Genomic DNA, 12,686 nt, shown 5'->3' with positions numbered 1-12,686 from the left:
TTCATTTTTTTATAAAATCATATAATCCTTGTAATTGACCTACCTAAAATTAGAAAAAATAATTAAATTATCATTTGATTAAATGATTTCTCTTGCATTTTTTTTCCAATTCCCATATTAATTCAAGGAAAAAGAATCTTGACTTTCACAAACTTGGGCCTATTAATTAATATGCCTAAACATAGTCTCTTCTCTAAAATTTAGTAATATATTTCATGGAAAAAAACCACTTGTGAATGAAAAATAAGAATATGTGGAATAACAAAAAAAAAATGGAAAACATATAAATAAGGTTGTTGAAAGATTAAAGTGAGAATTTTTTTTTGGAGAAAAAAAAGACTAAAAAGAAAATATTAAATATTGATAAACTACAAAAAAAACCCATTTAAAAATATTGGGCGTATGATTGATGGGGTTGCTGCATGCTAGCATGAAAATTCAATAGGAAACAAGGCAAAATTAAAGACATTGTTTCGAGTTCGCTTCACAGGCCTTGTTTTTTTCTTGCGATGCAGAGTACATCCATAGGACATTTGTTCCTGCACTTGTCTTCTTCTTCAACAGATAAGCATCGAGTGATAATGATTATATTTTACTAGTTCATGGACCACATCTAGGGATTAGGATGGTAGGTATAAAATAAATTTTTATTTTAAATTTTAATTCAACACAAACAGTTGTATTAACTATAGCAGCATTTACTACAAAAATCAAAGCTACAATGAAAAGTATGAGCAAGAGCAATAAACAAAGCTACAAGGAAACATAAAACTGAGCAAGGGCAACAAGGCATTAGAACTATAAACCAGTTCAACCATATATCATAAGAGCTGGTACGCAAATCTGACATTGCAATTGCATTTACTAGAGCAATCGTTCATGGAAAGCCAAAGGTAAACTAACTGGTTACCACCAGCAAGTTATTTTGCATTAGTCCCTCACCCACAGTGGGGAGTTCAGTTGAGAGTTGCCACTCTCCATCAACCAAGAACTTGATCTCGTACCTTAAATCCAAAACAAGGAGAGTAAAGGTTACCATCATGCTTAAGAAAAATTATATTCTGCAAGGGAAAGATCGAATCATATACCTCCCGGGTCTTAGTTTCAGAGTAGCAGAAAATCTGGCACAATTGCCACTATATTCTGGTGACATCTCCTCCCCTTTGGTCCAACCATCGAATGAGCCCTTAACTTGGACGCTCTGGCAATGAATGTTAGTAATATTGACATAAAATTTCGACCTTACTAATTGATAGCTAAAGATGTTTATAGTGAACCAGCTAGAACCAGAAGCATGTAGTTTTGCATCTTCAATGTGTCTTAATATAAGCTTCTTTAGATGCCAACAAAGTGTTTAGGAATAAACTCATTATTGAGAGAAGTTACAAAACTTTGATAGTTCAGAAGTTTGAGGAGGCAAACTTTTGATGATCTACATGTGTTAAAAGTTCTTCACTGTATTATATCACAGTGTTCACTATGAGAACTAATCAATAAGTAAAGCTGTCTACGTAAACCAAGACATGTTGAACTGTTGGTGGTTAGAGGTTCACCTCAGCCATGCCGACCCAGAATAATTCAACCTCCTCAAATCTCAGTAAGTCAACATCCTTTATCTGCTCCTTAACTTTTTCATGCACCACTATTCGGGAAAAACATAAAAGATGACTGAAATATCATATTGAGATTCCATAAAGAAAAGAAATTGAATTAATAAATGGTAGCCAGTTCTATGTCAACACGATACATCAAAGTGATAGCATAAATTTCATCATATTGATAGATCTTTTGAGCTGGGCTGAAAAGCTTCATGATAACATGAAATGACAATAGTTAATAGTCTGGGCTGCTAAAGTCTGAAGCCACAATACCAAATAGCTTGAATATTCCAAAAAGTCAGACAGAGGCTGCCTTGACAAATGCAGACAAATGTGCTTTTAAAATTTCCTTGCATTTAACACATCAAAGAAAAGTGAATCTACAGAAATTTATCTTTATGAAGCTAATTTTCCTAAATTAGAAACAATTGTATTTTCCAATCATTTCTATTATAGATTTATATCACAAAGCATGTGAAAAAGTTTGATATGACTATGGCCAAGAATGGCGAGGCAGAAGCTGGTATGTGGTAGAAATGGTTAATTCAAATGTGCAAATAACTAAAAATGCGTTTGTCCCGCGGACTTAAAATCCAAAAGATCACTGTCCTTATCACAGGCATACATATAAGCCATAGGACCTCAAGTCATGAAGCAGGCAAATCACACCATAATTGCACACATTTGTGGAACTTCTAAACATTCCTGGGCACCTAAAAAATAATCAACTACTAAGTAGAATTAGAATAGATGTGCCTATCCATACAACATGAAACAACCTTCTAATCTGGCAAGGAGGTGGGATTGGATATATTTTCCATTGATCTTCCTCGAGTCAAGTGGGATTCCACTGTTAGCTACCTCTTCTGCTAGGCCAACCAAAGCCTGACTAGGACAGAATGTAAATCAAGTTCACAAAGCATTCTAACACAAGTTAAAAGTACAAAATCTTTCAGATGCATGCAGTACTGAAAGGTTCAGAGTCAAAAGATGCAGAATTGTGGCCTAAAATTGTGAAGGTGATTATCATACAAATTAATTTGAATTTCTTAGGTTCAATTTTTTCGAGTGTGGGAATCAGAATTTAGAAGCTTTCAAAGCTAACAAGCTTTGTTAATTTTCAACTATTTTAGCGTAGAGACAACTAAAATAAATACATTTATCTTCACCCTGAGATCACAGATAATATAGCATTGTATATGACTGCAGCTTTCTATCTTTTCCTTTAGCAAGTTAACACCACATTTGCAGCTCTTTATCCAGTTACATTAGCTGTTTAATTATTTGATATGATATATAAACCAGATGTATACTAGCCTGAAGCTCAAGTTCCAAGACAGCAAGTTCATTTTTGTACTTGGTTAATGCATCCTCTTCTACAAGCAACTGCGACACGGAAAGGTTATGAGTTACCATCAAAAGATTCTGAAGTATCTAGCGTCTAACCGAAATCAAGAGAACATAGATAAGATACTTCCAGTGAACGGAGTATCTGTTAATTGAAATCACAGATCACTATTATTGAACTATGAATTCAAACTAACTAAAGAGAGAGACATGAATGATATCCTAGAACAGTGCTCGGTGGAATAGTTGACTGCTTAGAAAACAATACTATTCAAACTGAGAACTACAATCACACAGTTAAAAACTCATAAATACAAGTCAACTACAAATATTTCATTATGAATATCATCCTGACCTGGAAAAGTTAATAACAAAAAAGTTGTCAACCTTTGGTTCATATAATTAATTGTTTGGTAAATCTTTGAATCATGAATCACATTGTATTGTGAATCATAATGAGATTTCAATTGTCTTATATCTTAAGATAACACCATATGGTTCTAACGACCATGATATAAAATGATTGACATTATCTGGAAACATATCCTCAATATTCCAAGAATGAGATCTATGAAGATCCCTTATGTTAAAAGAAATCTTTTCATGAATCTACAAATTACAAACTTACAGTTATGCTAACCAGACTTTTTCTTTGCATTTACATACATTTTAGGTGGAACTCATCCAAATCCAAGCAACACTTGAAAGGGACACCCTACCCTACCTAGGTAGGGGTAAACAGGGTCCACATAAACCTCTCATGACTAATCTGAGGTGAGCCACCTTTCAATTATGTTTTCTAAAAGCATGAAATAAGACAATTATCAAATTCCTATTTACCTTTTGCTAAATAGGGAATAATTGTGCAGTGCAGAACTAATTTAAAGAAATTAACATTCCACCTTTTTCTAGCAGATAAATTTCTGAATTATATGTCAACTGTCAACTATCCTAGTGTAAGGAGATAATACCCGTTAAACAACTGAAAACTATAATTCCCAAGTTGATAAATGAACCACTGTGCGGGAAGTAACATAAAGTAACAGGGTTTATGATATCTTGCACACCATATAGCTTTTTTTTGATACTGTATTGAAGATTGATAACATAGAATAATTGCAAAAGGCAATAACATCCTCAATAGCAAAAGAAACAACAGATCCTGATGTTCTACAAATAAACATTAAAAAGTTGATAAAAGGAAAGGATTTAACAGATCCAAGAGAGTATAACTTGTAGGTTAACTGAACTAGATTTAGAGACCACGATAAAGGAAAAAAAATGTTTCTTTTGAAGCCGTGAATCATGAAATGTGGAACTACTTAGTTTCACAGCAATATGTCTTAGATTGATTTCATTGGCTACAACCATAATTAATTAAATTGTCAACATCACTCCTTAGCAGTTGATAGCAATAGAATCCTAGATTGATTTCATGCGTGATATGTAGACATCCATAATTCAGATAATGACTAGAGTCTAATTTGTAAGTTAACTGAACCAGACTTTGAGACCGCAATAAATCCAAAAAAGGTTTCTTTTGAAGCCATGAATCATGAAATGTGGAACGACTTAGTTTGACAGCAATATACCTTAGATTAATTTCATGGACTACATTCATAATTTAATTAAATTGTCAGCATCACTCCTTAGCAGTTGATAGCAATGGAGTCCTAGACTGATTTCATATGTGAAATCTAGACATCCATAATTCAGATAATGACCCAGTCAATAACTCAATATTGGGCATTACTAGATTGCATAATTGTGTAAGTTAAGACAAAGGCAACTGACAAAAATATAAATATACACAAACTCCTAAGCTCCAATAAGTAGTTGGTTGCACAAATGAAGAAGAAAAAAAATACGGTAAGTAATTCATCTAGACCTGTCTTTTGAAGAATCTGTTATTCTGATTAGCTTCGCTGAGTTTCTGCATAAGTTTTTTTCTTTCAGAGTCAAGTAGTAGTGCTTTCAACTGTCAATCAAAAAAATACAATAAAACATAGTGAATTAACCATGTAGTGTTCAGTGAAGCAAGATGTCAGAGAAATAACAATTGGATCAGTTCATTAAAGATGATACAAAAACTCCACTAAGAAGTACAATTTGTATGGAATGCACAAATTTATTGTTCAAAGAAGGCCATGATCAACAATACGAAGCATGATGGTGCCACATTAATTTCACCAAGAAAAATTAGTAACTACGAAAGGAGAAGAAATTGGTCGATGTAGGGAAATTTAGCAGTGGCACATCGGAAACTAAAACCTTGTCTATCTTACAACACATACTAGGCTTACTTGAGAACACGCAATATATCTCCTTGCACTTTAGAGCAAAATTATAATATTAACAATATATCTAAGAGGAATTAAGAACAATAAAGCTCCATTTACAAACAAAAATGTGCATATATTCATGCAACTAAAAACAACTTTTGAATACTAAGCCTAGAATGGTGATGAAAAAAAAATGCAGAAGCGGTTTGAAGCCAGAGTTAGCCAAAATAATACGATGATTTGAAAAAAGTGAAATTGTTTTAATTATCACCTCATCAGATGTCAACTTTCTGGGTGAGCCCACTTCTGATGTATCCTCCAGCATGATCTCATTAGCACCATTTGTGTTTTTTTCTTCTGATAATGAGGATGGTTCAACACCCACATTTATGGGTATAGCAAAGGTTCTTGAAGATTTGTGTCCATAGAGGAATGACTGAGATGGGTATATCATGCTAAAATATCTAGGGAAATCTTGCGAACTTGTATAAGAACTGTGTGAATATGTCAGCCTCCTGCGCCTCATCCATAATCTACCTGATGGCTCAATACAAGGGTATGTGTAATCTTGTGCCAGGTCCAACTTCCTTTAGTGCAAAAAAATACATGCCAGCCAAAATCATGTTTCAAGATTAGTGCCCTGGTGCTCCTGGGTAGTCTTTATCAACAATAAAATAAAGTCAACCAGAACCGCTAGAATCTACTTGTACAATTGAGACAGTAAGGTAAATGTTGAAGGTTTTAAATAAATAGGCTTATTAGCCAAATATTTCCTAATATACAAGTGGAAAGTTAGTTTAGATAGACAATATGACAAAACACAATGACAGTCGAGGCCACTTGATCCCACAAACTTCAAAAATCCATGTGTGCACATAGGAAAAATAGCAAGAAACAGACTTTGAACACATTATGTCTATATATCTGGCACCATTTGTTGTGAAAACATTTAAACATGTACTTTCATAACAAGATCACATGTTCAAACTTTTTTTTTATAGTTCTTTACACATTTACAGTATGTCACAGCATCCATCTGAGAAAATCTTAAGTGATTAGTCAATCAATTTTACATGGGTATCAATGCAGGAGTATCAGGGTTCAAATCATGATTGTGTAAAAAAAAACATTATTTCATCTATTCATGTATTGGATTTGGGCCAACCAAGCGAAGTATAGTCACCTACACATGAAAATAGAGTATTAAGGATCTAAACATATAAATAGATCGCTTTTCTGAAAGGTCAAGCTGTTGAGGTAAGTAGTTAGCAAATCAACTTTAATGATATCTGACTCAAGAGGGGAAAACGATTATAATTTACCTCATTAAGTTCGTCTTTAAGCATTCCATGGCCAAGAACCTGCAATCCTGCACAATCAACAAGAAAAAGAACAAATTTCACCATATTTCAAAAGCAAGCTACTTTAATTTTATTGGCATAATTAGGAGAAAAATGACCAAAATCACCAAAAATAAGTCCAGATACTATCTGCATCCTTGAATACTGGAGCATTTGCAAAGATATTTCATCTGCAATGTTCTCATTTTACCTATTCCTTCAATCCATCGTTAATCAGAAAAAAGATTAAATCTAAATTTTAATTTTGGGGTTTTAAATAAAAAACTGGCGTCCTGTCTTTCCTCTTCATCTTTTTGATCCCTTCAGCTCCTCCTACCCTCCGCTACTCCTGCAACCATTCCCCGTTCACCATATCTCCTCCTCCCAAGTCCCACCACTCCCCTTCCCTTTCTTTCCACCAGAATCATATATTACTACTCTTTTCTCTTCCTACCCAGCCCCCTCTCCCCCTCTGAACAAGCTTTTCGGAAAAGAGGTTAACGATTAACCGGAGAGAGCATGGTAATTGGAAAGTGGATAGCGAAGCGGAGAAAAACGCTAACGAGAAAAGAAAAAAACCCTTTCTCACTTACGAATGAACAAGGTGGAAATGAAACGGACGGCGTCGGGCGATCGCCGGAGGAGCGTTTCCCGACCGATCTGGGCGAAAAGCGAAAGGAGGTGTGCTCCTAAGTTTTTTTTTTTTTTTTATCTTCGAATAAACGTACGAGGACTTCGACCGTCCACATCAACTCCACTTTTCATCTTGGCCGTCCATATGACGTGCGAACTATTATATGTATTTGATCTAAAAATTAAATTAAGCCCATTTTTATCTTATTTGATCTTTTGTTAATTATTTTATCTTCGCGGAAATCATGCTGATTTGAAATTTGAACCGCATATCGGATTCGGTTGATCGGATCGTCTACGAACCCGCCTCGGTCAAACTCAACGTACGAGACACGGAACACCTTCGAGAAAGGCCAGACTCGCTAAATTGACGTCATGTTATCATTAATAACGTCATTCCAAGAGGAAGTAGCGAACTGATCGGGGAGAAACCTTGGACCGTGATGCTTATGGTCCAGCCAAAGTTTGCCGGTGTTCGCGAGGCGCGGGCCCACCCGATGCCACGCCTCCTTCACCGATCACGTGTACGGCCGTCCTTCCTTCGGGGCCCACCAAAGTGCAAACTCGCGTACCTTGCTGAATTCACTCTGTTAATTACCCCTTTTTATTGAGTTTCAAAGTAGGCCACGTTTCTCGTGTCTGAGAGTCCCACCGATCTCCACACAGCTTGGTAAGAATGTGGGGAGAAATGGTATCATCGGCTCTCGGTCCGCCTCAAAAAAAATCAAAGACGAAGAACAAATAAATAAAAAAACGAATAAAGGAGTGCTAGGGGGGAAGGAGAGGAAGAGAGCGAGCATAGAACCCTAATTTTGGGAGGGTACGTTCTCGCGTTGTCGGCTCGTCCACCGTCACTTCCTTCGATCCTGTGCTGTTATTTTTTTTTTCTTGTAATTTGTTTTGTTTTAGACTACTTATTAGGTAAAAGGTTTGTCGCCCTTTATTACCGATCTGTGGTTTGGCGTCTAGCTTTTTCTTCTAGGCTTATGTTTTCGAGTATTCATTTCTTTTTGGTGTTTTAGCGTATCTGGTTTTGTTTTCTACTTCTAAATCGAAATTTTTTATGCATAATATCCTATTTCTGGGCCAAGAATAGTTATTCATATATGATTTTGGGTCTGGATCGTATATAAATTGTGGAAGTTACCTTTTTGATGCCGATCTAGTGTTTATAATTTGACAGAGGCCGGAATCTGTAATCAAGGTCTAGCAAAATGTCTCCCATGGAATCCTCACGCGAGAATAATGTGTATTTGGCCAAACTTGCCGAGCAGGCAGAGAGGTACGAGGAGATGGTAGAGTTCATGGAAAAGGTGGTGAGAACAATCGACGGGGAGGAGCTTAGTGTGGAGGAGCGCAACCTACTCTCAGTGGCCTATAAGAACGTGATTGGGGCTAGACGTGCTTCTTGGCGTATTATCTCTTCCATCGAGCAGAAGGAGGAGAGTCGCGGCAACGAGGAACACGTCACAGTCATCAAGGAGTATCGTGGGAAGGTGGAGGCGGAACTCGGCAAGATCTGTGATGGGATTCTGAAGCTGCTAGATTCCCACCTTGTACCATCAGCCAGTTCTGCTGAATCCAAGGTGTTTTACCATAAGATGAAAGGTGACTATCACAGGTTAGTCCAAGGATAGTTGATTAAATAGGTTTGCGCAACAAGTTAGAGGAAAAAAAAATCCCAATTTTATTTTGTGCCAACTATGATCTCGGTGCATGGTGGATTGGTGCTTAGGTACCTTGCAGAATTCAAGACTGGAGCTGAGAGGAAAGAAGCTGCTGAGAGCACCATGTTGGCATACAAATCTGCCCAGGTATTTTCTATTGAGTTGTTTCTTTTTCTTTAAGAAAAATTATCGTAAGAAATTAACTGCAAAAGAATCAAGATGATGAAAAGAAACTGAACTTTGGTTATTTGAAGCTTAGAATCCTAAATGTACAATCTAACATTCATTTGATACTGTATTTTTTTGTAAATGGGTTGAAATGCTTGGTATTCTGCATCATTCTTTGTCTAATAAACTCATTCTATTTTACATACAGAAAATTATGGCTAAGCTTTTCCTTCATGGTAGTTATTCTCTTATTTGACTTGGATTACTGGAGAAGCTTTGCCAAGAAACTAATGTCCTGCTTGTATTGGCAAGATAAACAACTGACCTTCCTGAAGATCTCCCTTCATAGAACTTTGGATTTCTAGTAACCTTTTACTTATAGTGTGAAATTTGATTCAGGACACAATAATGATTGCTTTTGATTAAACATCCAAACCATATGTTGTGTCATAATGCCCACTGTTTTTTTTTTAAATCAGGCCGGTGTTACGCTTCAGATATCATGGTTAATTGGATGGCATGTTTAATACCAAAATATGACACTTGAAAACACATTGGCAGGACATTGCTATAGCTGATCTAGCTCCAACTCATCCCATAAGGCTTGGGCTGGCACTTAACTTCTCTGTGTTCTATTATGAGATTCTTAATTCACCTGATCGCGCATGTAGCCTTGCAAAGCAGGTTTGTCTATTCCCTTCCCACTTCTCTGTCTTTGTTTGCATTTCATGTTGTTGAATTGATATTTTCCAGTCATCCTACTTTAGCTGGTGAGGTAATCTTCTCTAGCATCCTACTTTTGTTCGGGTGTAAAAATTTTCAGGCATTTGATGAAGCTATCTCTGAGCTTGATACCTTGGGTGAAGAATCATACAAGGACAGTACATTGATCATGCAGCTTCTCCGGGACAATTTGACATTATGGACCTCTGATATTATGGTCAGTTCAATGAATTCTAAAAACTTTGATATTAACAGTCCTTTTAACTCTACTAAGTACTAACTATGCGTTTGTTTGACAGGAGGATGGAGGTGATGAGATCAAGGAAGGCCCAAAGAAGGAGTCAGGAGACGACCAGTGATCTTCATTTAGTTCCTCTTTATTTTGCAGTAGAATGGATTGTTGTTTAAGTGGGTTTAGATGCTAAGTTTCATATGCTTCTGGACAAGCCTGGGTTACTAGTATTGCCTAAAAAATTGGATATCTAGTTACTTGAGCGTTTTTATGTAGTCGATTCGAAACTATTTGAAGTTGCGGCTTGTTGGTGCCACGAGTTCTGCAAGCTTGTGATTGAAAAGTCTAGGAGTGCAGAGAAAACAACCATGCTTGCTTAGTCGGTTGATATCTTCCTACAGCAGCATTGGAGAAGATTTCATCATCGATTTTTTTTCATCTTAAATTTATGATGGATTTGACTTGTTTCATAGCAATTATTTGTATCAAACTTCATATTTGTGGGAAGTAGAATGATGCTCTGTGTTCATTGTCTGAAAATAGATGGAGAGAAAGAATGACTAGCTTTTTTTTTATTAGTTCGCTTTAAATCTTGTTTTGGACCTTAAAAGTACCGTTTACATGCATGGAATTTTACTTTGATTTAAAAATCTTAATTATTTAATTATATTTTCTATGAAGTTTAATAAATGAAAATTTTTAATGTTAGATTTTCATCCAAGTACACCTAGTTATTAGAAATTAATGAAATTTTTATCAAATTATATTGTGTCTATTGTATGATAATTGTATCTTATAAAAGATTGTTTTTGCTATTTTAGCCCGTAATCTCTAGATCATAGCATAATAATTTTTATTATTATGTCCTGACTCTACTGACTCTATGAAAGTAGCACTTAAATTTTGTTTTTGCAATATAAACGGGCAACGGTTAAGAAATAAATTGAGTGACGATGATCTTTTATTGGAATACTATTGTCGTTTATTGGAATATGATCCGGCGGTAAGAATGGGGTCCACCTTCTGAAGGGTCCCAGTCTAAGGACGGATGGAGGGCTGGCCAAGCGGGTAATGGTCCGAGCGGAGCTAGAGATAACTCATCCATGGGCTTGGGTTTCCGACGCCAAGGCAGGAGGATCGAAGGGCCGAGCGGGAGTCCGCTCGGCTGGGACCAAAGGGCCGAGCGGGAGTCCGCTCGGCTGGGACCAAAGGGCCGAGCGGGTTGTCCGTTCGGCCAAGATAAGGGCGAGGGTACAAAGGTGGCCGAGCGGCCTATGTGCTCGGCTCGGGATATGGGATATCAGCAGAAGCCTGTCTGATGATTAGGCCGTACACAAGATCGCACGATGGAGGATCTTGCCGTCACATCATGGAAAGGTTGATACAGTAGCAGTATGGCCTCATGGACGTCTTCCTGACAGATCCATATCTGGGCATGACCCTTCTGTCAGACTCATACCTGGGCATGGTCAAAAGCAGGTGGTTGCTTTGATTGGCGCGCCCAGGCTTCTTCGAGAGGTTTATATAAGGTCTCCATTTCTTCACCGGAGGTAGGCAAGTCTTCATCTTGAGGCCATCTGTTTGTTATTCCCCGCCTGACTTGAGCGTCGGAGGGCCGTCGCCGGGACACCCCTCCCGGCTCGGTTTTGTTGCAGGTTCGCCGGAGCGCTCGAGGGTCAAGCAGGGAGCGCCACGTCCCCAGCGTTCGTTGACTCCTGGTTCGGACAGGATCAAATTGGCGCCGTCTGTGGGAACGCACCTGCATCCGAGCAGAGGCAATGGATGAGGCTGGACGACAACACACGATGACGCTCTCGAACGAGGAACTCGACGCTCTGATCGAGATAAGGGTCGCCCAGCTTGTGGAGCAAAAACAGAAAGTAACAGCCGAGCGGCCGAAGAAGCAAGCAACGTCAGCGTCTGGTGGTCGAGCGGAAACACCATCGGCTACCGTTCTATTCCTTCGAGCCCTATTCCGGACGCCTCCTGATGCTGTGGCAGTGAATCGTAATCGGGGATCTTCGTCAGATGAAATACCGGTACGGGACAACAGAAAAGGCAAGGCCCTCCGAGCGGACGCTTCTCCCGAGCGGAAGCACCGACTGCCACAGTCCCCTCGCCCTCAAAAGCAGATACTTCATCTCCCGAATTCGACTTATAGCAAGCCCCTCCTTCTGGAGCCTCAAGAGCGGGAATTTGGTGTCAGGCGATGAATCGACCACATACGAGGAAGTTGGGTGGACGAGCAGCCGAGCGGATAAAGATGGATTGGCACTTGGATCCACCATGGAGCGCAAACCACCTCCAGCCTTACCGGGCGGGGTGAAAGGTGTGCCAATGTAAATCATCATATGTACTTTTTTCGACTGGATACTTGAAATGCAGAAATGAAAAATCAAGAGAACAACTATAAGGCATCGTCAACGAGGAACGAAGGCCCCGCGCCGTTCGGCCCGAGGTAAATTGATCGAGCCGAGCGCTCGAGGAACGAAGGCCCCGCGCCGTTCGGCCCGAGGTAAATTGATCGAGCCGAGCGCTCGAGGAACGAAGGCCCCGCGCCGTTCGGCCGGAAGTAAATTGACCAAGCCGAGCGCTCGAGGAACGAAGGCCCCGCGCCGTTCGGCCGGAGGTAAGTTGATCGAGCCGAGCGCTCGAGGAACGAAGGCCCCGCGCCGTTCGGCCGGAGGTAAGTTGAT

General features: G+C 38.7%; 2 protein-coding genes across 6 annotated transcripts; one reads left to right on the top strand and one right to left on the bottom strand.

Moving 5' to 3' along the window:
* Window positions 1-663: 663 nt before the first annotated feature.
* On the bottom strand, window positions 664-7,305 carry LOC121997749 (protein PTST, chloroplastic-like). 4 transcript variants are annotated; one of them, XM_042552357.1, is made up of 10 exons: window positions 7,161-7,260; window positions 6,696-6,758; window positions 6,550-6,596; window positions 5,499-5,814; window positions 4,834-4,923; window positions 2,916-2,984; window positions 2,378-2,483; window positions 1,554-1,642; window positions 1,089-1,201; window positions 664-1,004 (listed from the first exon to the last, which is right to left on the bottom strand). In XM_042552357.1, the coding sequence occupies exons 3-10, from the start codon at window positions 6,576-6,578 to the stop codon at window positions 899-901; spliced, it is 918 nt and encodes a 305-aa protein (XP_042408291.1). In that variant the 5' UTR covers window positions 6,579-6,596; window positions 6,696-6,758; window positions 7,161-7,260; the 3' UTR covers window positions 664-898. The 4 variants fall into 4 exon arrangements, with proteins under 4 accessions (XP_042408291.1, XP_042408290.1, XP_042408293.1 ...); XM_042552356.1 differs by lacking the exon at window positions 6,696-6,758 and having other exon boundaries at window positions 7,161-7,303; XM_042552359.1 differs by lacking the exon at window positions 6,696-6,758 and having other exon boundaries at window positions 5,499-5,885; window positions 7,161-7,263.
* A 554-nt stretch (window positions 7,306-7,859) lies between these two features.
* On the top strand, window positions 7,860-10,286 carry LOC121997747 (14-3-3-like protein GF14-C). Of its 2 annotated transcripts, none has more exons than XM_042552354.1 (6): window positions 7,860-8,020; window positions 8,384-8,821; window positions 8,936-9,014; window positions 9,597-9,719; window positions 9,859-9,975; window positions 10,058-10,286. In XM_042552354.1, exons 2-6 carry the CDS (start codon window positions 8,415-8,417, stop codon window positions 10,115-10,117), a joined length of 786 nt encoding a protein of 261 aa, XP_042408288.1. In that variant the 5' UTR covers window positions 7,860-8,020; window positions 8,384-8,414; the 3' UTR covers window positions 10,118-10,286. The 2 variants fall into 2 exon arrangements, with proteins under 2 accessions (XP_042408288.1, XP_042408289.1); XM_042552355.1 differs by lacking the exon at window positions 7,860-8,020 and adding an exon at window positions 8,126-8,196.
* The last annotated feature ends 2,400 nt before the right edge of the window (window positions 10,287-12,686 follow it).

This window comes from Zingiber officinale, chromosome 6A, assembly GCF_018446385.1.
Source record: "Zingiber officinale cultivar Zhangliang chromosome 6A, Zo_v1.1, whole genome shotgun sequence".
Classification (NCBI taxonomy): Eukaryota; Viridiplantae; Streptophyta; class Magnoliopsida; order Zingiberales; family Zingiberaceae; genus Zingiber; species Zingiber officinale.
Note: the sequence above shows the minus strand (reverse complement) of the source record. Positions and strands in the feature narration are given on the sequence as shown.

Coding starts and splice junctions, on each gene's coding strand:
- LOC121997747 (XM_042552354.1), top strand. CDS start 8,415: ATGTCTCCCATGGAATCCTCACGCGAGAATAATGTGTATTTGGCCAAA. Junction 9,015..9,596: donor TGGCATACAAATCTGCCCAG/GTATTTTCTATT, acceptor ACACATTGGCAG/GACATTGCTATAGCTGATCT. Junction 9,720..9,858: donor CATGTAGCCTTGCAAAGCAG/GTTTGTCTATTC, acceptor AAAAATTTTCAG/GCATTTGATGAAGCTATCTC.
- LOC121997749 (XM_042552356.1), bottom strand. CDS start 6,578: ATGGAATGCTTAAAGACGAACTTAATGAG. Junction 5,815..6,549: donor TTAAAGACGAACTTAATGAG/GTAAATTATAAT, acceptor TTTGCACTAAAG/GAAGTTGGACCTGGCACAAG. Junction 1,005..1,088: donor CTGAAACTAAGACCCGGGAG/GTATATGATTCG, acceptor TTTGGATTTAAG/GTACGAGATCAAGTTCTTGG.